This window comes from Loxodonta africana, chromosome 6, assembly GCF_030014295.1.
Source record: "Loxodonta africana isolate mLoxAfr1 chromosome 6, mLoxAfr1.hap2, whole genome shotgun sequence".
In the NCBI taxonomy this organism is placed as follows: Eukaryota; Metazoa; Chordata; class Mammalia; order Proboscidea; family Elephantidae; genus Loxodonta; species Loxodonta africana.
In genome coordinates, this window is record NC_087347.1 from 68,520,548 (window position 1) to 68,545,544 (window position 24,997).

Consider the following 24,997-nt stretch of genomic DNA (forward strand, 5'->3'; position numbering starts at 1 on the left):
CCCTTTCTATAAAACAGGAATGATAGTACTTACCTCATTGGGTCGTGGAGATGTATGTAAAACAATTAGCCCAGAGCCTAGCAAATATTAAGGGCTCAATAAATTTAATTATCTAAGCAGTTTTAGCAATTGCCTCATCAATGCCCATTTCATGCCTTACTCATTATATAGCGATCATGTAGCTGGGGGGAGAATAGACACTGATTTATTTATAGAAATCAGGCCAATCCTATCTGTCCAGCTAGTAATTGTTTCAAGTAAACCAGTCATCATCCAAACAATTCGTAGGATTTGTATGGTTACAGGAATGGACAAGTAACCAATTTGGGCAAACAGATCTCATTGTGGTCCTATTAAGATATGTATTACGGTATTTTTTTCCTGTAACGTGTGAATTACTCAAAGGATAAACCCTACATGAGGATGGTGTAGTGTTCTTTTAACATATTATTTACATTTTTTAATGTTTTACTTAGATTTGTTTGCATCCATATTCATGGGTGAAAGATCTATACCTTTGATTTTGTCTTCATTGAATTTTGCTGCTAGGGTAAAGTAAATTATGCAAAATGGATTGTGTATATTCCACCTTTTTATGTCTACAGGGAAAAAAAAACCTATATACCACAGGAATAATGTGCTTCTCAAAAGACTGGAAGAATGCATAAAATGATCAGGGGTCATCTGAGGAGATACAACTCATTGATTATATGAAATTTTTCTTTGGTTACTACATGTTCAGGTTTTTTAACTCTTGAGTAGATTTTCTAAACTTGTTTATTGAACATTTCATAAAATTTGTTCACAAATTAAAATAAAATTGAGGCTAACATTTATTTTTAAGTCTCCTCTATGTTTCAACACCTTTATTATTTCTGTTCTTGATTTAAAAAAAGAATACATTTGCCAGCAGGGTCGTCTATTTACTTTTTTCTAATTAGTCTTATGTTTATGCTACTTTTGTTTCTTGTGTTGCATGTTGAACATTCATTTTCCCTGTTTTTATGTAATAATGGCTGTGAATTTGACTTTCAGCACACCACCCTCTACTGTTTTGCCATTCTTTTCACTCTATTTCAATTTTTTTTTTGACAAAATAGCTGCTTGAAAGAGGGTTGCTTTTATTTTCCAGATGACTGTGCTTTATTATCTAGTTGTATTACCTTGTGGTTAAGGCACAGGGTCTGTACAACTTCTGCTCTTTAAAAAGTGTTACAGGGGAAAGGTCAGGCTCTGAGAATTACTATCAGCTCTTTTTTTTTTTTTTTTTTCCTTTTACAGTCCACTCAGGTGCTGATGTATATCCAGACATTAGACCCATTTCATTTCTCCACGAATCCAAGAAGGCCAATCAGATCTATGCATAGGGTAAAAGAGGGCAAGTGATTTCTCTGCAATAAGACCAAAGTTGTTAGGACAAAAAGCCTGGAAAGAATGTTTCCAGTTTTTTTTTTAAATTATTATTATTATAGGCCACTGTCTCTGCCTCATACTTTCTCTCTTAAACTGCATTCTGAGATATTTTTTGTGTTATGTGTTCATGACAGAATTTGATTTAATGGTGAGTTTCGTGGAAAAAGCAAGTCATTCCATTCTGTTTTTAAATCTAAATTATATTAACCCTTTAACAGAATTTAAGCAGTTTAAACTGTTTTGGTCTTAAGGGCTTTTTTCTTTTAACTTGTGTCGCTTACACTATTTTAGTCTTTTCTAGGATTTGGACAGTAGACATTCCATGATTAATTTTATTATTAACCACCTTAACAAATTTCAAAAAGATTGTTAAACTTATATTTAACTGTCAAAGTAAAAAAAAAAAAAAGAACAAAAAGTTTTAATTTTTTTTTACGAAAGATAATTTATCCCTCACCTCACCCTCCCCCAACCCCCCCCCCCCAAAAAAAAACTGCCTTCTCTTCTTGGTCTTCATTAACTTAATCTGGGACTATAAACCCCATTAAAATTTTTTGGAATAGATTAAGCCATACAATAAATCTCAATTTAACAATCACATTTACAACAATTATCTTTATTATCCTCATAGTTTCACTGACTTCAGTACTCACCAACTGGTCTTTCTCATTCTTTTATTCTTAATTTTGATTCATCTTGGTAGTCTCATAATTATATTCAAGTAATTTTGTCAAGAAATGGTAAAGGAGTAGTATGCTGCATATCACAAAATGTCTGTTACCTTCACAACTTGGATGAGTGGTGAAATCTTGAACTACAACAACTCTATAGACTTTGCTTCATTCCAGCTGGCATTTAATGTGTACTAGAGGACCTTCAGACTTGAGCTCTTTTCAGATCAACAAGGTTTCTTCTATTAAAACTGATTATTGTTTCATTTGTTTTGTCATCTTCTTTGAGAACACCTATTATTCAAAGAAATCTCTGTGATCAGTCATTTTTATCTGTGCGTCTTCCCTTACTGAAGGTGCTGGTTTATTTTAACTTATTTAAGCTGCAGAATCTCTTAAAGGAAAGCTTATTAGGCACAACATGTAACACTGATGAAGGCAGATCTGTTCTGATTGACAGACAAGGAGAGACACCTCCACATGTCCCTTCTGGGCTCATGTGAACCCCTAGGGTTCTGAAAAGCAGTTTGACATTCATAGTTTTTCATCACGGATTAGATTTTCTTCAGGGCTATTACTATTTACTGCTCCTGAAACAAAATTCAATTTAGCTTCTCACCTTTTTTTCTAGTCCCTGACTCCTACCTCGCCCTCGTCATTAAAATGCCCTCTTACACCACAACAGGAGGCGAAGCAGATGTTTTCTAATATTTCCTGTTATACATCCATTGAAAGAATAAAGAAAGCCCTTACTTCTAAATGCCTCAGGGCATTGCTCCTCTCACACTGCAGAACTGGCACATAAAATTTGCTGATTTTTTCTTTGCTCATCAAGAAACAAAAACTTTAAAGTTCTTGATACAGCAAAATACATAAACCACAGGGGGAAAAAACCCTTGCCGTCGAGTCTATTTTGACTCATAGTGATGCCATAGGACAAAGGAGAACTGTCCCATTAGGGTTTCCAAGGAGCAGCTTGGTGGATTCAAACTTCAACCTTTTGGTTGGCAGCCGAACTCTTAACTACTGTGCCACTGGGGCTCCACTACATAGAGTACAGTTCAGAAAGGTATCATAAAGTGAACACCAACCACCCTGGTCAAGAGATTATCAGATTATATTATAAACTCCCTTTATGCCCGCCTTCCCACTCTATTATGCCCAAAAGGGAAGGTCTGCTTGTTTTTGAGATTTCTATGAATGGAAATCATAAAGCACATTTTATTTTTGGCTTGGCTTCTTTTGCTCAACATTATGTTTGTGAGATTCATCCAAACTGTTGTATGTAGCAAAAGTGAGTTCATTTCCTTGCTGCACAGTATCCCATTACATGCATTCTATTGATGGACACTGGGATCATTTGCAATTTGAAGCTACTGTAATGCCGCTAAGAATATTCTGGTATGTCTTTTGGTACACATCTCTGTTGGATATATGCCTAGAAATGGAATTGCTGAAGGTATACAAATGTCCAACTTTTGTAGATACTGTCAAACATTTTCCAAAGTAACTGGGCAATTTACACGTCCCACCAGCAGTTCATGACAGTTCCTGTTGCTCCATACCCTCACCAACACTTGGTATTGTCGATTTTTAAATTTTTGCTGTTCTTACAGGTGTGAGGGTATGGTATTGCAGTTTTCATTTGTATTTCCTTGATAACTAATTTGGTTGAACACTTGTTTTGAAGATTCTTAAACTTATATTTAAATATTAAAGTAAAAAAGAATTTCTTTATAAAAAATAAGGAATTTACCTAACATTCCTCTGCCCTTTCTCCATCAAAAAAAAACAAAGTGCCATCCCTTTGTGGTATTCTTTTGTGCATGACTGTTTAAATCTCCTACCCATTTACTTACTCATTTCTGAATGAGGATAGATTTATCTAAGGCAATTTCAGGGGAAATGTCAGGCTCTGAGGATTGTTATCAGCTAGCTCTTTTATAGTCCACTGAGGAGATGATGTAATCCAACAGGTGGTCACCAAATTTAGACCCACTTCATTCCTCTAGGAAATCCAAGGAGGCCCATCAGATCTAGGCTTAGGGTACAACCCATAAACAACAGAGTAAAGGATTTTCTTGCAATAAGACCAATGTTCTTAGGAGAGAAGAGGCTAGAAAGAACATGTTTCAGATTTTTTTTTTTCTAAATCCTGTTTTAAGTATTTTAAAACAGCTGATGTACAGAAGCTAAGAAATCTTTCTGGGCCCCTTATGCTGCCTTTGTTACTCAGAATTGCTCTTCTAGTCAGAGGTGGGATCTCTTTTATGATCCCACCGCCCAGGTATATGCCAACTGTGGTTCTGTTGATTAAGCAAAGGCTTCAAGACACTGTAGCTTCAGTATCATCAGTGAAGTAATGCAGAATAGTCTATTATGATGGGACTCTCAGTATCTGTCTCAGATTATTGGTAGAGCCTTCTCATATGTAATGTTGTTGTTCTTTGGTGCCGTCGAGTCGGTTCTGAACCTATGCACAATAGAATGAAACACTGACAGGTCCTGTGCCATCCTTACAATCGTTGTTATGCTTGAGCTCATTGTTGCAGCCACTGTCTCAATCCACCTCATTGAGGGTCTTGCTTTTTTCCGCTGACCCTGTACCTTGCCAAGCATGGCGTCCTTCTCCAGAGACTGATCCCTCCTGACAACACGTCCAAAGGACACAGTCTCGCCATCCTTGCTTCTAAGGAGCATTCTGGTTGTACTTCTTCCAAGACAGATTTGTTCGTTCTTTTGGCAGTCCATGGTATATTCAGTATTCTTTGCCAACACCACAATTCAAAGGCGTCAGTTCTTCTTCAGTCTTCCCTATTCATTGTCCAGCTTTCACATGCATATGATGCAATTGAAAACACCATGGCTTGGGTCAGGTGCACCTTAGTCTTCAAGGTGACATCTTTGCTCTTCAACACTTTAAAGAGGTCCTTTGCAGATTTACCCAATGCAATGTGTCTTTTCATTCCTTGACTGCTGCTTCCATGGCTGTTGATTGTGGATCCAAGTGGAATGAAATCCTTGAAAACTTCAATCCTTTCTCTGTTTATCATGATGTTGCTCATTGGTCCAATTATGAGGATTTTTATTTTATGTTGAGGTGCAATCCAGAAGGCTGTGGTCTTTGATCTTCATTAGTAAGTGCTTCAAGTCCTTTTCACTTTCAGCAAGCAAGGTTGTGTCACCTGCATAACACCGGTTGTTAATGAGTCTTCCTCCAATCCTGATGCCCCGTTCTGCTTCATATAGTCCAGCTTCTTGTATTATTTGTTCAGCATACAGATTGAATAGGTATGGTGAAATAATACAACCCTGACGCACATCTTTCCTGACTTGAAACCGATCAGTATCCCCTTGTTCTGTCCGAACAACTGTCTCTCGATCTGTGTAAAGGTTCCTCATGAGTACAATTACATGTTCTAGAATTCCCATTCTTCGTAATGTTATCCATAATTTGTTATGATCCACACAGTCGAATGTCTTTGCATAGCCAATAAAACACAGGTAAACATCTTTCTGGTATTCTCTGCTTTCAGCCAGGATCCATCTGATAGCAGCAATATTCCTGGTTCCACGTCTTCTTCTGAAACCAGCCTGAAATTTCTGGCAGTTCCCTGTCAATATACTGCTGCAGCCATTTTTGAATGATCTTCAGCAAAATTTTGCTTGCGTGTGATATTAACGATATTGTTCTATAATTTCCACATGCGGTTGGATCACCTTTCTTGGGAATAGGCATAAATATAGATCTCTTCCTGTCAGTTGGCCAGGAAGCTGTCTTCCCTATTTCTTGGCATAGATGAGTGAGTGCTAAAACCTGGGAAGCTAAGGTACCATCTTGCTTTACTGACAAGTCACTTGATATGAAATCTGAGTCAGTCACTTAAAAAACAAAAAAAAACAAACTCCTTTGTACTTTATTTAGTAGAAATCCCTTCTCATTTCCACTATTCTTACGTAAGTTTCTATGACTGATATTTTTTTCTATTTGAATGTTTTCATGGGTTTTTCTGTAGACAAATAGATATTTGTATTTACACAAATAATTATTACCAATCTTATTTTCTAGATGAGAAAACAGGTCCACAGAGGCAATGTGGCTAACACGTATGAAACTTGCTTTTGGGGAACTGAATGCTAAAAATATCAACAAGATCTAGAAAACATGACAAATTTCTATGTTACAAGTGACTGAAAGCTATTAAATGGAAGCTGGGTATCCCAGGTACATTGCTAATCTTTCAATATGATGTAAAGGAGATCTAATTCCATTCTTTTTCATGAAATATTTCTTCTGAGTTATTGTAGTGAAGCAAGACTGAGGTAGGTGATAGATGGGACTACATTTCAGTGCCTGGTATAGGCTCCTTATTGCCTAACATTTCTGTATTTAGAGTAAAAGTGGGAAGAAATGAGCTCTGTTAGGAATTTCTCTTGATAGGTTTAAGCCAAGATCATACCTAATGGTAGATCAGCCCTGGCAAGAGTTTCTGATGATCAAGCAAGATAAAAGTTGTCTCTTCTGGCATACTCTTTTTTGTCTAGTTGTTATAATCTTGACATTGCCAAGCAGGTCAGCCTGTCTAGTGCCCTCAGAAACTACTGCAGAATTCTCTTAAAGCCAGTCCTACAAGTAAAAAATTATCTCCTTTCTCACCTTCCCTAAAACATCACATTGGCACTTGTATTTCTTAAGTTATCCTAATGTACAGATGTGGAAAGAGAAGAAAGTCTTTTGTGTCAATGGAGCAACGATGTAAGAATGCAAAACCAACTTCTCCTAGAGTCAAAAACTAACACAACAGGCAGATCTTCTACTAAATTCCATAAAAACCATTGGTGTGGAGTTGATTCCAACTCATAGTGGCCCTAAAAGTCAGAGTAGAACTGCCCCATAGGGTTTCCAAGGCAATCTTTACAGAAGCAGACTGCCTCATCTTTCTTCCACAGAGCGGCTGGTGGATTCAAACTGCCAACCTTTCAGTTAGCAGTGGAGGGCTTAATTAGCAGACATCAGATGACTTCAAAGTAGCTGACTTCAATTCCCTTCTTTTAGCATTAAAAAACTAACAAACCCCAAAGAACTTTGTGCTATTGAATACTGTGATATGTGTATTGGTAATTCTGGAAAATAATATAAGAACAAAAAAATCAGTTAATTGCAGCATCATTTACCTACAAAATCAGACACGGAGATAGAGGAACGAGAATTCAATAAGTAGAGACTCATAGGATTATCTGAGTAAGCACTTTGGTTGCCCTACTGTGCTCAATATTCTGTTCCATTTTTATGGAAAAAAGTCCTTGCCTGTCCACGCAACTCTTGTATTTCACATATAAATAATTTTATTAAAAGTCTTCTGCTGCCTTCCTTCCACCGTTTCTGCAGCAATATGGTCAGATTGGCAGTCTCTATGGATGCTAAATTTTGCAGTCTTGGTTAACATGTGGGTTAGCTAGCTCACATGAACCTTACCACCCAGATATTGGCTACAATTCATTTTAGCCATAACCAACCGGTTGCCATCAAGTCAATTCTGGCTTATGAAAATTTCATGTGTGTCAGAATAGAACTGTACTGCATAGAGTTTTTCTTTTTTTTTTTTTAGTTTTGGTGAAAATATTCACACCAAAAGCATCGCCAACTCAACAGTTTTCCATGGGTGATTTTTCAGAACTAGACCACCAGGCCTTTCTTCTGAGGCACCTTTGGATGGACTTGAACCGCTAACCTTTTGGTTAGCAGCTGAGCACTTTAACCATCTGCACGATAGTCAGAGTTCCCTTTTCCTGTGATAACCACTCAACTATATTTTTACAAGGCCTGGTAACTTTCTTAAAACATAGCGGGGACTGCGTTTTCTCCTGAGGACAAGTTTTAACTTATACGAAGTCAAAGTGTGGTTACTGTAATGAATAAACTGTAACTTCACATTTTAATTAAATATTTCTGATCCCCTAGCAATACCATACCTTCAGTTCCCAGGATCCATGTATTCTTGAGTTACTGTTTCTAGAAAAGGAAATAATGCAATCCATTTATTAGAATTCAGATATTAAAATGGAATTTACCTAATAAGGATGACCTCCATTTTTCCTCTTTATTAAAATCACATATAAAAATAATTGCTATACCTCTGGTTGAAGACTATAAAATATTTGTTTTCGCTCTCACTGATTTTTAGTTTTATATATTTATTAAAGTTAGTTATGGAAAGTTAAAATGCACCCATGTATCAACAGATTTTTGAGTGCACCAAAAGAGCATTCATTTTATAAGAGAATTCATTTTAGGATTACAAGAACACCCACATATAGATACATTTCTGTACCCTTTTGATTATTCTATTCCAACTTTTTAAACATTGTTGATAACATCTCCTCCATGCTTGTCATTTAAGAATATAATTTAACTTTGAGGATGAATAATATAATGTACTTTAAGATCAATGTAAATAAGAAATAAAATTAGGTGGCAGCTTTAAATGACTGCTAAAACAATCCTCACCTTTTAAAAACATCAAAAATACTGCTAACATGAAAAAGCCGGCCTTTATTTTATTAGTGAGGCTGCTTGTGTTTTTCTACATCTTAATGCAATTCATATTTAAAGACACTAAACTGAAGGAAAAGTGAATGCTTAATGATAAAAAATTCTAGAAGACTTGAAAACTTCTCAGTGCCTTACTTTTATACAATCCAACCTAAGTTTAACCTACAGAATCTCTTTAGGCCAGTGTATTGCAAAGTGAATGTCACTGACCGCCCATCACAACAACTAAAGGAGCTTACTGAAAAATCTGCACTCTGGGGCCCACCCCAAGCCTGCAGAATCAGCATATCTGTATTATAAACGAAACCCAAACTGATTCTTGTACATACCAAAGTTTAAGAACCACTGCTTCAGGCAATACAAATCTTTCATTTAAGGCATGGTGCCTTAAATAACATTGAAATGCTGTATTTCACTGTTTTTGAATAGCAAGGTTTATCACCATCTAGTGGTAAAATCCCTTACTTCTATTTTTCACTATTTCATTAATTTTGAGTAGGATTCCAAATGAAATAGAACAAAGTTCAGAAAAATTTAAAATTTCAGAGTAATAATTTCCTTAGTATTTTTCATTAACTTTTAACCTAAAGTAGGATAAAAAAGCCTGACCAATAAAATGGTAAATAAAATCATACCAGACCATATGGATGAAAAAATACACATATTCTGGAAGAATCTTACCTAAAAGATACTCCTCAGAATACCAGTACCCTGTTAGTAGTGCTCCTCTAAAAACACATTTCATAAAAAAAAAAAAAAATTTATTTTTATTTTTTATAGGTCAAATAAAATTGAAAACAGTGCATACTATGGCTCTCTCTTACAGACTCATGTTGTTCACTGCCACAGTTATGGCTCTGAGAAGTTCCATGGCCAAGAAACCTGTGCAACTAACATTAACTGAACATTTTCTAAATGTATCTGACCATGAAATTTTTTCTTCCTGAACAGTCATCAACTCCTCTCAAGACCCTAGTATTTCCAGTAACACGGTTTGGGAGATGATGCTCTAGAAGCTGTTTTTGACACCTGTAATATATCCATACAAAACCCGAGTCAATGAATTTACAAGAAAGTTTTGATCAGGTCTTATTTTAAATGTTATGTATTACCTGAACCACATACTGAAGAGTTTACTGACTAGTACTGTTTATCATCTTTTTTAAAAATTAAGGAACTATTGTTGTTGTTAGGTACTATTGAGTCAGTTTCAACTCATAGTGACCCTATAGGACAGAGCAGAACCGTCCCATAGGGTTTCCAAGGAGCAACTGGTAGATTTGAACTGCCAACCTTTTGGTTAGCAGCTGAGCTCTTAACCACTATGCCACAGGGGCTCCAAGGAACTATATATCTAATAAAAACTCACTAAGTCAACAGTTTTAATAACTGACATATGTAGAACATCTAAATATCCACATATTATGTTTATTTTCACTGCATTTGAGAAATAAATGTTTAGGTGAAGACGTAAGCACTAGTTTGATGTTTTTTCTCAGGTTCCAGAACTTCTTCATTTTAAGAAAAATGTGACATTCTGGCTCTTAAAAAGTTTTAGGGATCAACTTCAACAGACAGCAAAGCATCTAAGACTAAATATTTGAGATTAAAATTAAATGCACAGTGAAGCATTATTCATTGAGACATGTAACTGGAAGAAAGAACATAAAACAGAAGATTGCACTGAAAAATCAAAGAAGTGCTTTGTAGGCTGAAAGGTATTATACAAGTCTCTTTAGAGCTTATATGAAGGACTAGAGGATATAAACCTGTGTAAGGAACCTTAATAAAATTACAGCTGTTTGCTGACAATGGCTGGGCGACCTTAAATGCAGGAAATGCTGGAGAAATGGGGATTATATAATCTGAACAGAAAATTTATAGAAGGCAGGAGGTTATGTGATGGCTACCATGTGAAAGATTCAACTTCTATATGGCCCAGTGAAAAACTTAAGAGGGTGAAAACTGAACAGAATCAGATTTTATCTCAATTATGAAGATTAAGCAAAGATGCAATGGACTCTTGTAGAAAGTAGTGTTCCCTGCCTATTAACTGTTACTTTTGCACTGTTTAATGAGCTGGTGGGAATATTTTTGAGGAAATTCAAGCATTACTTGGGTGACAGAGGTAGACGATTTTTAAAGCATAATTAAACTCCCATCTGTGAAATTTGAATTATGGATGCAGTAAATGAGTTTGGGCTGAATAAATCTATCTGTTGCTAATTAATTTTCATTTCTCCTGATTAAGGTTTTTGATTTTTAAAGAGAATTTGCTTTTATTTTTAAATATGTCGTTTGGCCCAAAGAAAGATACTTGGTTCAATTATTATTCACTAAGTCCTACTACCTGGGAAGACAGGAGTGGATTTTCTTACTGAAATTTACTAAAATTACTGATTCAAAAAAAGGATTAAATTTTTCAGTGGAAGGATGTCCCAGCATGAAATACTCTACTATGTTAAGTGAATTTAATCTTTCACTATTTTTAGTTTAACTCAGAATGCGACAGGCATAATGAAATAATTAAATGATGTTTTAACAATTGTATACCATAAATACCTTTTTTAAGGTGCCATGTGTTTGATTTAGATGCGCCATTTTTGATATATATTGTTTACCTCAAGAGCTGACAAATTTTTTTCTTAGGTTTTTAAAATATAAGCGGAATAGGTTCCTAATGAAAATTTTAGTCTTTAACTTTGAAATTATTATCTCTTATCCTAGTATGTCTTGAAAATTGTTTACATGTTATATTTTTGCAGTGGTTACTATACTTCTGTATTTATAAGGGAAAAACATCCACCCCCAAAACCTCTATGATTTATTGAAACTTATTATAAACTATAACTTTTCATTTTTTCACTTTTATCACTACTGCTTTATAATCTTGAAAGGTCTTTAGAAAATTACCAACAAATTTTGGTATAACTATAAAAATACAGAATAAAAACATTTCTAATGATTTGTCTTTTGGATCTTCTTCTCAGAGTACGTGTAAGTAGCTAATCTGCATGTGCAGACTGAGAAGCAATTACCGTATTTTATTGAATCTAAGATGCAGATGACTGAAAGAAACATTTATGTTCTACTAAGAAAGAAGGCTGTTAATTACACTATGACACACAATTGATAAAGCTGTTTCCAATTTCAGAGGCATTAAAATGTAAGAATGTGCATCTCAAAATCAATGAAATACATCATTTAGTCATATTCTAAACAATGTCTATTAAATTTTTTCATTCTCATCTTTCACATAAATAAGGCATGACTTAGTTAAGCAAAGAAAACTTTATTTATGCTACACATAAACAACATATTGTTCTATGAAACAACTACTATATTAGTTTAGCATTAATGTGTGGATTAGAAAATACATGTCAGCAATCCCTGCTCCCCAGACAAAACAATGTTGTGCACAGACTATCAGGTTATATGAAAAAAAAAAGCTGTCAACTGTCCACAGGGAGTGCGTCCAGTCACATTTTCAGTCAGTCAGCTGAGGACTATGTCATTATTTAGTCTCTGTTCTGCAGAAAGAACACAACAGAAGTATGAAAATCATCACCTGAAAGGAAAAGAACTATTGTATATAGTATTCCTAACATTTCCTAATTGTTCCTTCATTTCAATATAACTGATGTCATCTGCTTACTTAATCATAAATGCCCCCAGATAAGCAAAACCAAACTTAGAAAAGACGATGCAAGCAGGTACTGAATTTCTAGAGGGAAAACACTGTGAATTATTACAAAATCAGAATGCTTTGAAACACTAAAACTTCTATTTTCCTCTAATTGAAAAAGAAATGTATTTTGTACATCAGACCCAACTCCTTAGAAGAGAACTTAATTACTTTCAAAGCTATATTTTTAGGCCAGTTTCTTCTTCTATTTCCTAGGTGTGGCTTACTTTAATCCTAGACTCATTCTTCAGAGACAAAAGGAACCAAGGCTTCATGAGCTATGTTTATGTCCTCTTGAAATTAGAGAAGCAAACAAAAAAGTGTACCCCTAAAAAATTTCAGCTGTCAAAATAATATAAAATTTGGGAATGTCTTTCATACTATTCTTGGAAACTTAATACAAGATACTGATATAATGTACCAACAAAGGAGAAGAATCTCATTATGGAGTCCATGGTAAATATATCTGCAGCAAAATAACAAAATCATGCTGCCGTTAGAAAACATTTAAAAACAGTATTGCTAGTTATAGTCTACCCAAATCACCATACCGAACTACTCTGACCTTACTCTATTCTTGCCTTGAGTATGTGTAACAGTTCAATAATGGAAAAGTGACAGATATATACCTTCATGACTAGCCATGCTGAAAAATGTATATTTCCTCTAACATGGTAAACTGGATGAATGTGTATCGCTTTTAAGGGGGAAAAAGTGGTACTAAAAACATTAGCTCTCACAGAACCACTGGCTGTGAGGTAGTTTTTTTTATCATTGTTGCTGTGTGCCGTCAAGTCGATTCCCACTCATAGCAACATGTCAGAGCAGAACTGCCCCATAGGGTTTTCTAGGCTGAAGCCCAGTGGCACAGTGGTTAAGAGTTCGGCTGCTAATCAAAAGGTCAGTAGTTCGAATCCACCAGCTGTTCCTTGGAAACTCTATAGAACAGTTCTACTTTGTCCTATAGGGTCACCATGAGTTGGAATCAACTTGATAGCAATGAGTTTGGTTTTTCATCTTTACTGAAGCAGACTGCCACATATTTCTCCCTCGGAGCTGCTGGTGGGTTCAAAATGCTGAACTTTCAGTTAGCAGCTGAGCACTTAACCACTGTGCCACCAGGGCTCCTTTTTATATTGTTAAACTTTGAGTTTCTGACCATTCAGACTGCATTATATTGGATGAGATGACATTTCAAAGGTTTCACTGAAGCTATCAATGAAAATGTTTTATCTTAAACTTGCAAAGCATTTTTCATTTTACAAGCAATTTTTTTGATCTACTTTCTCTCAATAACCCTACGAAAAAACCGGATCTCAAAAGGGTGAAGAGACCGCCCCAAACACGGTCAGTGGCAGAGCTGGGATTTCAATCCAGACCTTCTGATCTTAAGTCCAATATTCTTTTTACTATGTAAACAGTCATTACTAAAGGCTCAGAGTCATTTATACATTTTTCATACTAAAAAGTCGGTATTATTGTCCTTTTTTAAGGACAGAGATTCTTTTAACAAAAGCAAGAATTAACTTTTACCTATATATTCAAATATTCAGACAGAACTAAACATACTCTTGTATGTTATTTTAGAGCACAAACTGTCTAAATAGAACTTAGTTCTTAACATTTTATTCATAAACACTAAAAACTGCTTTGTTACAAGAAGGACTTGCTAATTCTTTTTCACTGGTGATTTACTATTTCTCGGATTAAATTACTAAATGTATGGAGTAATGGGAGTGATATCTATCATTAAATAAAATGTTTTTAAATTAGAATTCTTCATAATGGACCCAGTGGGCGCTTCTTACTGCCAACTGCCTTCTCTGGAGGAGGAACTGATCATAATCACCTAAGCTGCTTTATTAGAAGATGGTCATCAGAAGTTAAGGCCTGAGCCAATCTATTCTGACACTTGAGCTCACAAAAAGGGTCAGAAGGAAAACCTGGAGTGAAGAAAGACAGACTTTCAAGCCAGTCACTTCAAACTGAACTGAAAGTACCTGCCAACTGCTACAATTTGATCTGTAGTGGACTTGGGAAGGAGGAAAACTTCAGCTTTCCTTGAAACTCAGAACTGATTTAGAAAATAAAAAGTCGAAAGAGCTGAACATTTCTAACTTTCAAGAATGTTTCCCCAAACCACAGAAATATAAACTGTTATAAAAAAAAGAAATTTAAGTTTTGATTTTTGAAGATCAATAAAAGAAAAAGAAATTCATATGGCTGTATGTATCACTATACAGAATAGGCAGCAGAATTTCTGATAAATTGTCAGGGTTATTTTTTTAATATATATGTACATATGTATATACACACACAAAAATATTTTCTGAATGTATAGTTTTAAGGCACAAACTCACAAACGTTAAGTCCAGAAAAATACCAACATTAGGTTCAAAAGGTCTGAAAAATATATATTATCTGATATTACTCATTAGGCATTTTATTAGTGAGAAGCCAAAATGTTCTTTATAAAGACTTTATAAATTACCTCAATTTATAACTCAAGACAAAAATCCTGCAAGTTAAAAATTCTTTAGAAATATCTTAATATTAAAGTTTAAGCAAGCACGCAGTGAAAAGTCCAATTCTCAAACAAAAAAGCCATTTAACTTCATCTTCTAATTGAAATCTTATTTTACAGAATGGCATTATTTTACATTTATCCAGTAAATGTCAAAAATATTTTTAAAAGTTTAATTAAAAGAAAAAAAATATATATATATAGAAAAATTAACCCAAGCTGTAGCTTTCTCAGCAAAGTTTTAAGCCAAAGTACTTCCATGGATTACTAAATCCCTAAGACGAAAGCTCATAATTAGTGCTCATACATACTCCTCTTGCTATACTATTTAGCCAGTGCTTTTTATTCAGAAAAAGGACTTACCTCAAGAATCAGTATGTTCTTTGCCGTTTGTTAGATTCTTCTCTTGGGGAATCTGCTAGCATAACTTTAAGCCTGACCCCATTCAGGATCTTTCCATGTAAAGTTGTAATGGCATCATTAGCACTTATTCTATCTGCATACTTGGCATACCCCACATTTTTTCCTGACACAAGGTAAACTTCGATCAGGTTACCGAAACGACTGAAAGAAAGTCAAAAATCAACTGAAATTGATAAATACAGCTGAACAAGCCTAAAACTTGGCGTACATTCTTGGTTCCTTTTTCACCCCTCTCCCAACATCCAACCACTAATTCATGCCAATATTACTTCTTAAATATCTCCTCAGTAAATTTCTCTCCATTCTCACACAGGCTTCTTTCCTCATTCAGGCTATCATTATTTTTTCCTTATATTATTCTAATGCCTTCTTCACTAGTTTCCCTGACCACTGGGCTTGTCCCTCTCAAATCCATTCTCCATACTGTCTTCTGAGAGTGATTTTTCTAAAATACAAATATAATAATTTACTCCCTAAAAATCCCTTTAGCAGCTCCCCATTGCCTCCAGAGAAAGGACAAACTCCTTCATATAGCTTGTAGGCCTGTCTTGATTGATATGGTCCTTGCCTTCTCCAGCTTCATCTTTTCTCACAATCTCTTAAATTCCATATTTTGATGGCCTCCTTTCTCTGGCAGGAATAACCACCCACACCTCTGGTTTCTTCCCTGGTTAAATTATTTTTATTCTTCAGGTCTCCATGTACAACTTGCTTTTTTCAGGAAGCCTTCTGAAAGTTTTCAAGTGAGGTGCCCCCCAAGTATCCCATAGCTTGTATGGGGGCAGTTCAACTCTGTCCTATAGGGTTGCTATGAATTGGAATTGACTCGATGGCAATGGGTATGCGATATATTCCTTATCATAGCACCAATCTCACTAGGCTGTAACTTCCTGTCTACTTGGCTATCTCCTGTGTGAGATAAGCCCTGAAGAAGGCCATGACTATAATATCTTGTTTACATAGTGTTTTATTCACGTATCTGTAGCACTTAGCACAGTTCATGGCACAGCGAAGTTCAATATATAAATTAAACGAATCAATTAAATAAAGGTCAAATACTTGAACTACATCCCTGATTGTTTTTCCAGCTCCTATCTTTTTAACTCGCTACCATTGTTGTAAGGTAAAAGCGACAAAGATCAAAAAAGAAAAAGTTAGAGTTTTATCAAAAACAGAAATGAACAAGCGCCTTTCCCTACATTTTAACCTATTATATACTTTCCCATAGTCATGTAATTGCTTATTCAATGTGATTATAAATATCCCAAGGGCAGAGCCTATTCCCCACAACATCCAAATACCAAACAAAAAACCAAACCCATTGCCGCTGAGTCGATTTCAACTCATAGAAACCTCCCCATAGGGTTTCCAAGGAGTGGCTGGTGGATTTCAACGGCCAACCTTCTGGTTAGCAGCCACACCAGGGTTTCAACATCCAAACAGTACTGACAAAATATAAGATACTTAATAAATACTGTTCAGGTGAGTTACAACTACAAAGGAAAAGGTATGTGAAAAAAATTCTAGTGGACAAACAGGCTAATGCAGTTTTATCTTCTCTAAAGAGCCAAATCATTTGCCCATTTCATGCATGTAGCTTATCAAAACAATCCTACATGTTTTATGTCTTCAAAACAAAATTAACATGGAATTCTGTTTTGAGAAACAAATGACCATAAATTTAAAAAGGTGATCAAATAGGGAGATTTTTTAAATCCCAGAACAAATTATCTCCACCTGATAGGTACTGAACATAGGGAGTTTCAAGACTGTGGTAGTGCTTAAATCACTGGTTTAAATAAATCATACCATAAAGCATAACTTTGTGAAATTGAAATCTTACCAGAATATATCCTCTAATACGTCTAAGGGTAAAGGATGAGGATTAAACACAATAAAAAGTCTTTCTTTCACAGGAGTTTCAGGAGGGGCTTTTTTTTTGCATGGTGGAAGTACAACATCTGTTTGGATTTGAGGCAACTGCGATCCGGAACTTCCTCCAAAAGGCTGTTGAAAAGTTAGGTACAAAATGAGAAAAAGAAAAACTACACTTTACGGATTTTTAGCTGAATAATAAAGACAGATGGCAATTATCTATACATGGCAACTACACCCACTCCTCACTTACTGAGGTGATTAGGTTCCGAAGACCAGATTGTTATGCAAAAATCAGCATTATGCGAAAACGGAGGATGACCACATCATTACAAAACTGCCAAATTACATCATTACATAACTGTCAAACCACTAACAATCATGGCCCAGCCAAGTTGACACATAATCTTAACCATCATTGCCAATATTACTTTTGCCTTGTACCTTGGCATTCGTTACTGCCAGGCATACACCATCAATGCAGAAAAGAGTCAAATAGATTTTTTACTATTGTTATAAATGTGAAATGCTGGATAACGAGACAGTCAATAAATAAGGAGTAGGTGTATATACACGTGCAACTATACCATGGTAGGATTTGGTCTTTTATTAAAGTGCTGAAAATTTTCTTACATAGACAATCAACAAAGGTCACATTTTATACGCTATTTATGTACTGTGAAAGTTAAATTCTTAGCTACTTACCAGAAACTGTTGCTGACTTGGGTTATTCCACACCATTGATGCAAGCTGTGCTGCTACCATCTGCGTTGCCATTTTTCTAAGGAGACTGGAGATAATGACTGACAATTTACAGAAAACTACAAATATTCAGTTTAACAGTAACTCATTTTATGTGACTTCCTTACCTGAGAGGTTAACTGTTTTCTATTTTTATTCTTCAAGTCATAATCATGTACATTCAAAGCTTGGCTTAAACACTCCTGGAATGGTACTTACTCTGCTGCATTACTCCCATCATCAATGAAGGAAACACCTATTCGATTTCCAGGAGGGTACTGAAATCCATGTAATTTGTATTTTGCATAAATAGCTGATGCTACATTAAAATATTGAACCACTCCATGACCTAAAGTAGAAAACACAAAAAAATTTGAGGCAGTTTCAGTGCCTAAAGTTTGCATTGCAAAATGTCTCAAAATTGAAACAATATAGAAATACTCTAACATCACAGGTAAACAGTGGCGTCAGCTATCAAACAGAATTATAACATGCTTGGATGCTGTTTTGTTTTTTTGGTTTAGGATGTTACGTTTTCAATCCCTGGAGAAGGACATCATGCTTCGTAATGTAGAAGGTCTGTGAAATAGGGGAAAACCCTCAATGAGATGGACTGACACAGTGGCTGCAACAATGGGCTCAAGCATAGCAACAATTGTGAGGATGGCACAGGACCAGGCAGTGTTTCGTTCTGTTGTGCACAGGGTCGCTGTGAGTCAGAACCGACTCAACAGCACCTAACGACAACAAGATGAGGAAAATTCAGAAGCTCTACTCTGGGCCTCAAAGAATTTATGATTCAAAAGAGAAGATAAGGCATATACACGATCTATGGCAGAAAGAATGTGGTTAAGTACATGACAAAGGACAAAGTGCTAGGGACCCTTATAGCAGGAAGGGACCACACGTGACTTGGAGATGAGGGGACACTTCAACGAGACTTTTTTCTTCTAATTATTTATATATATACAGTGCTTTAAGTTAAAGTTTATAGCTCAAGTTAGTTTCTCATACAAAAATTTATACACGTCATTATGTGATCCTAGTAGCTCTCCCTATAATGTGACAGCACACTTCTCCTTTCTACCCCATATTTCCCATGTCCATTCAACCAGTTCCTGTCCCTTTCTGCCTTCTCATCTTGCCTATGGACAGGAGATGCCCATTTAGTCTCATGTATCTACTTGAGCTAAGAAGCACTCTTTATGAGTATCATTTTTTGTCTTATAGTCCAATCTAATCTTTGTTTGAAGAGTTGGCTTTTGGGAATGGTTTCAGTTCTGGGCTAACAGAGTCCAGGGGCCATGTCTTCCAGGATTCCTCGTCTCAGTCAGATCATTAAGTCTGGTCTTTTTACTAGAATTTGGGTTCTGCACCCCGCTTTTCGTTAGGGACTCTCTGTTGTGTTCCCTGTCAGGATTGTCATTGGTGGTAGCCAGGTACCATCTAGTTCTTCTGGTCTCAGGCTGATGGAGTCTCTTGTTTATGTGGCCCTTTCTGTCTCTTGGGCTCATATTTTCCTTGTGTCTTTGGTGTTCTTTATTCTCCTTTGCTCCAGGTGGGTTGGGACCAATTGATGCATCTTAGATGGCATGCTCGCTAGCTTTTAAGACCTTAGACACCACTCACTGAAGTGTAATGCAGAATGTTTTCTTCATAAAGTTTGTTATGCCAATTGACCTAGATGTCCCCTGAAGCCATGGTCTCTGTCCTTTGAAGTGTCTGGTTGTATTCATGAAAGTTTTTAGTTTATGGTTTAGTCCAGTTGTGCTGATTTCCCCTGTAATGTATGCTGTCCTCCCATTCACCTAAGATAATTCTTGTCTACTAATTAATGAATACTCCTCTCCCTTCCTCCCTACCTTCACAACCACCAAAGAATGTTTTCTTCTATATTTAAACCTTTTCAATGAGATGACATTTAAATTGGACCTTGAAAGATGGGTAAGAGATGAGGGTTTGGGCATTCCAGATAGAAAGAACTGTCATTAGTCAATAATGTTTTTTCCCAAGGGATTTGTCCTTCATCTGGTCACAGTGAAATTCTCTATCACTCTGGGATACGTAAGTGGTGCTGGAAGAAGCAAGACACTTTAAATCTCATTGTTTTAAAAGTTCAAATAGGTATCCAAAAATTGTCATTATGTTCTACTGTTTATTGCATTCCAACCTGTTCCAGTGAGATGAACAAAGATAAGACAAACAAGATCTTCCTCTACCACCTGCCAAAATCACCAAGAACAGTAACATGGAAACAAACAACAGCATGTGTCTACCACCTTGTTTTAGTATAACAATGAGCTATTTTGGGAGTAACCATATCTAAATGTAACAAGGTATTCTTCAAAAAGTGACAATTTTGCCTTGGTAGTTAAGTTTTAGAGGGTTTGGGAGTTAAGTGGTACTACTTGAGAAATGTGAAAGTCCAGAATTTGAATGGTAGAATACAGATTTAAAAAGACCAAAGAGAGAAAAGTTAAAAAAAAAAAAAAAAATGCAGCATATAACAAGGAGAGTTGAACAGAGAAGATAACAGAACCAAGTCTTTCTGAACAATTCTCCCTCAAAGTGCACAGAACCATTAAAAAAAAAAACAAAAACTGCTGTCAATCCTGACTCTTAGTGACCCTATAGGACAGAGTGGAAGTGCCTCATTAGGTTTTCCAAGGAGCGGCTGGTGGATTCGAACTGCTGACCTTTTGGTTAGCAGCCGAGCTCTTAACCACCACGCTACCAGGGCTCCATATGGAACCATACTGGTTTTAGACACACTGCTATCCCTGGACTGCTATTGCCAATCAGCTTTACTCTGGAGCCAGGTGAGCAAATGGAACAGCAAAAAAAGCAAAGAGAAGCTTCTAAAGTGGCACCAAGTAGCCACAGATTCAACTAATATTTGCAGAGTATGTACTATGTGCCAGCAGTAAATGCACTAGGCCTTACATATATTATCTCACTTAATTTTCATAAAGTAGATTTTCTTGTTTCCATTATATAAAGAAAAAAATTGAAGCTTTGTAAAATTAGGAAACTGTCAAAATCACACTAGTAAGTTAGAAAGCCAGGACTCAGACTAGGAATAAAAAGCACTAACAGAAAGCAGGTGGCTCAATAAAATTTTCCTTTCCTTTTGGTTTCTTCCATTGATTTGGGAGATTTGCAGAGTTTTATCATTTTACACTTTGTGGATAAATTTCATGAAGCTAGAATGTGGGCAGGCTAGAGAAGCTGGTTCAAATCCCCATTAACTTCTACCTTTTGTTGAGGTTATAGGGGCAGGTAAGATCATATTGGGGCAGGATGGACAATGGGGCTCCCTTCCCTTTTAAATCTTACTTTCCTATAGAGCTTTTCTTTTCTCTTTTGGTTGCTGGGAAAATGAGAAGCTATAATGGCAATACCTTGATAATAAGTGAAAATGATTCACTTGCATACTTTCTTTTTAATCTCCTTTCCTGCTTCCTGACGATCCGTCCCTTCCATCCCACCCTGTTAGAATATTCTAGGGCTATCTGGTCACTGCAGCATTCACACTTATATCATCACCGAGGTTTGCCATTCATGCCCAACTTCCCTAAACGTCAAAAGTATCCATTACTCTTATTTATTCAATGGTGCTTTCACACTGGCTGTAAGGAAAAAGCAATTTGATTGAACCACGCTAAAGCATGACTGATCTAGAACTTCAACGTACTATCCAGGGTATCTGCATTTTAAAAGGGTACGGTAAACCAAATAGACCTCTAAGTGGTGAAATTCCAGAAAAAATATTTTAGCCACAAGTAGATAATGAGACAAAATGGGCAGCTCCTATCTGGAGGTGAGATGAGAAGGCCGAAGGGGACAGGAGCTGGCTGAATGGGCATGAGAAATACAGGGTGGAGAGGAGGAGTATGCTGTCCCAATATGGGGAGAGCAACTAGGGTCATATAACAATGTGTATGTAAGTTTTTGTATGAGAAACTGACTTGAACTGTAAACTTTCACTTAAAGGAGAATTAAAAAAAAAAAAATTTAGCCAATAGGAAAACCAGAGGCAAGGACTAGGATGAACAATGGGAAGACTACTATAGTGCCTTTCTGGGAACCTGGGAAGCAAACATACACAGGATGACATCATACTTTTATGGATTAGTAAATTATCAAAGGCTCACTTTTCAAAATTATATAGTTTGCAGCTACTCTAACACTGCTGTGTATGCAACATTAGCAGTGGGAGTAGTGTTAGTAATGTTTGGGTCATCGTGGCATTATTTCTCCACCTACGATGGAGAGAGCACAGTATAGGGAATAGAGATCTTAGTTCTGGTCCTGGCTTCACTATAAACTAGCTTCATATTCTCGAGCAAGTTACTTTACCTATCTGAGTCTCATTTCTCTGATTTGTTAAGTGAGAGGAGGGAAGGAGTAATAGACTAACTGATGTCTAAATTACATGACTTTCTGGGAACGTGGACTGACCTACCTAGTCTCTGTATAGCGTTACAGCTGCTGAACCATTGCCCAAAGGGAAATGCATACCCTCCTCCGCAGACATCAACCTTGGAGGAACAGCTCTGGAACCATACTGTGTAGACCTTATTTTCCAGAATGCTTGTCCTTCTAAAGTCAAGGTAGGCCAGGCTGTTGTATCATCCCTTCCCAATCAATCAGCTAAGGTCAGTTCTTGGGTACTTAACTTTCATAGTTCTCACCATAGTTTAACTTTAAAAATATCTAAAAAAGTTGGTGAATTAAGGAAACATAATAACAACAACAATGTTAAAATAATTACTACTCTACTACTACTCACTCACACACACACACATACACACACACACACACACAGTGCTACATGCCAGGCACTGGTGTAAGGACTTTATGGATACTAAATTACTTAATTAATCCTCACAACATCGTTAAAAGGTAGGCGCTCATTACCATCGTTTTATAGATGAGGTACAGATGGTTTAGGTGACTTGCCCATGATCACTCAACTAGTAAATACAGAATCAAATGTACCAGAAAAGAAAGTTCTGTCATACCTGTGTGCAACAGCTATGTTCTTAGAAACTGAAACATAAGTCAGCTTTTGTAAAAATATGAACACAATATTTTAAGAAAAATGGGATAATGTGCATAAGTTCTGTCCAGTGAATTTAAGTTTAGGATACTGGCTTTTCTTATATGGCATAGATATACCTATAAATCAGTACTTCTTAACTTTTTATTTTTTGGAATCTACTTTGAAATTCAAAATCAAAAGGCTTAAAACACAAGAATGGATTAAGGTAACACTAGATAATGGGTTTAATCAATTAACTAGTCAACACGTTCAAATGGCTGATATAAAGCCTTGTTTGTATTCTGTGGGAAGAAGCAGACAAATAGGGCATCTAGAGGCTTTAAATGAAGGGAAGGAGTTTCATTTAGGGGTATAAAGTTTAGGAAAAAAGGGACTTAGGGGTGAAAAGGAAACTTTAAGGGCTTTATAACTTTGCCTAGCTTTCATCAACAGAGTACACAGACCCTAGTCCGAGGTATCTTCATTGCATGACTGGAAATAAAGAATATTCTACATTATGGGAGTTAAAATATACATACATTTTAAAGTAAATGACTTAGCATAAAAGAGGTGTATTCCTAGAGGTTTGGCTGTTAAGGTATCACTGTGTTCAATCTAAGATGGAGAAAAAGGAAATCTATAATTCTTGTCACACAGTTTATCTGACATAAAAGGTATCACTGGAGAAAAGTCACTTTAACAAAACACAGTTTAATTAAAAAAATTATAGAAATCATTTTACCATAATTTGAATAAGGATCTCGTTGAACTTCACAATATTCCAATCCTGGTACTATATCAAAAATGCTGAAAAGCTGCTCCTCAGTGAAAGGAACTCTTGATACAACTGACAAGCGTTTGGAGATAGCTTCCTGTCCTCTGTTGTCATTCTTTTCAAAACTTGCAAATTCAGGTTGTTGTTCTCCAATAATATAAAAAAAGTAAATCTTTAAATTTCTATACACTCAAAAGCTCATTTAACATTTTAGGTACTAGAAAGTAAAATTAACTTTTATTAAGTCTGCATATTGAACAAAGACACTATATTTTATATATACTCTTGGTAAGCAGCACTATCAGAAGGGATCAATGACAAGAAAACAGACAACTCTCTCCACTCCCCCATTTCCTTCAAACTGAAATGCAGAAATGTGTAGCCTAACTTCACAGGAATTAGTTTAGTATGCAAAACTGTAAAATACAAGCTGAAAGTTTGTCAAAACATTTTAATTCATAAATTTCATCATTCATTTCCCTCTTTTTCTAATTTTCTAACTTTTACTTTTGTCATTCCTCTCACTTCTCTAGCCCTAATTTTAAAGCAGTAATTGTTCTGGGACAAAATTTTAGAGCTCATACCGAGGGGGAGTTTGTATGTCTTCCGTATTTTCTGGTCAGCTGCAGAGGCAGAAGCTCACCCCCAAAAGTGGCAGTGACATAATCTAATATTTATATAATGTATAAATACAAAAAAACTATAATAGGAAATAAGTTCAATAAAATAAGTGTTAAATATTATGGACATTAAGAGTCATGACCAACTTCCTAGGAAAAACAATTACATTCTGAAAATTTTTATTCACTACATGATGAAAGAGTATTTAAAAAAAAACTCAAATCAGATTGCATATATTACTTAAACTATTAAAATAATGGCAGCCCACTTACCAAACGGAAACATATTTACTCTAGGTTCATGTCCCAAAGTCTCCTGCCTCATACTACTATAATGATCTTGTTCAGAGGATTCAGACGCTTTATTTTTAGGTTCAGCCAAGATTGCCTTAAAACCTGGGGGGGGAGGGGAGGGCAAGAATACATGAATTTCAAGCTTCATACCAAATTTAACAAACCTGCAAATATATTTGACTGCTAGGGCTTGACCTGGTATTATAATTGTAAAAATTATAACAATGGCCACCTCCACCAGACCTAGTTCTTTGCCTTCTGGAAGATGTCAAAGTGTAAATGAGAACAGCAAGAATCCCAAATCATGGGTCAATGTAGACATGAAAGAGAAGCAATTCTATGCTATCCCTTCAAACCTCTCCCTAGTACAGATGACACC

The 24,997-nt window shown here is 35.9% G+C and overlaps 1 protein-coding gene across 5 annotated transcripts in view; it reads right to left on the reverse strand.

Annotated features, from left to right (window-relative positions):
- Positions 1-2,008: 2,008 nt before the first annotated feature.
- The window catches only part of RBM45 (RNA binding motif protein 45), a 31,523-nt gene continuing 8,534 nt past the window's right edge, over positions 2,009-24,997 (reverse strand). The window contains exons 4-11 of one of the 5 annotated variants that reach the window (XM_064286957.1): positions 24,598-24,720; positions 23,672-23,851; positions 18,105-18,234; positions 17,850-17,934; positions 17,113-17,276; positions 15,210-15,410; positions 8,058-8,097; positions 2,009-2,378 (exon numbers count right to left, since the gene is read on the reverse strand). In XM_064286957.1, coding sequence (XP_064143027.1) covers positions 15,218-15,410; positions 17,113-17,276; positions 17,850-17,934; positions 18,105-18,234; positions 23,672-23,851; positions 24,598-24,720 — 875 coding nt within the window. In that variant the 3' untranslated portion in view covers positions 2,009-2,378; positions 8,058-8,097; positions 15,210-15,217. Of the gene's footprint in view, positions 8,098-15,209; positions 15,411-17,112; positions 17,277-17,849; positions 17,935-18,104; positions 18,235-23,671; positions 23,852-24,597; positions 24,721-24,997 lie in introns of those variants that run through there. The other 4 variants (XM_064286956.1, XM_064286955.1, XM_064286954.1 and 1 more) reach the window with 4 other exon arrangements.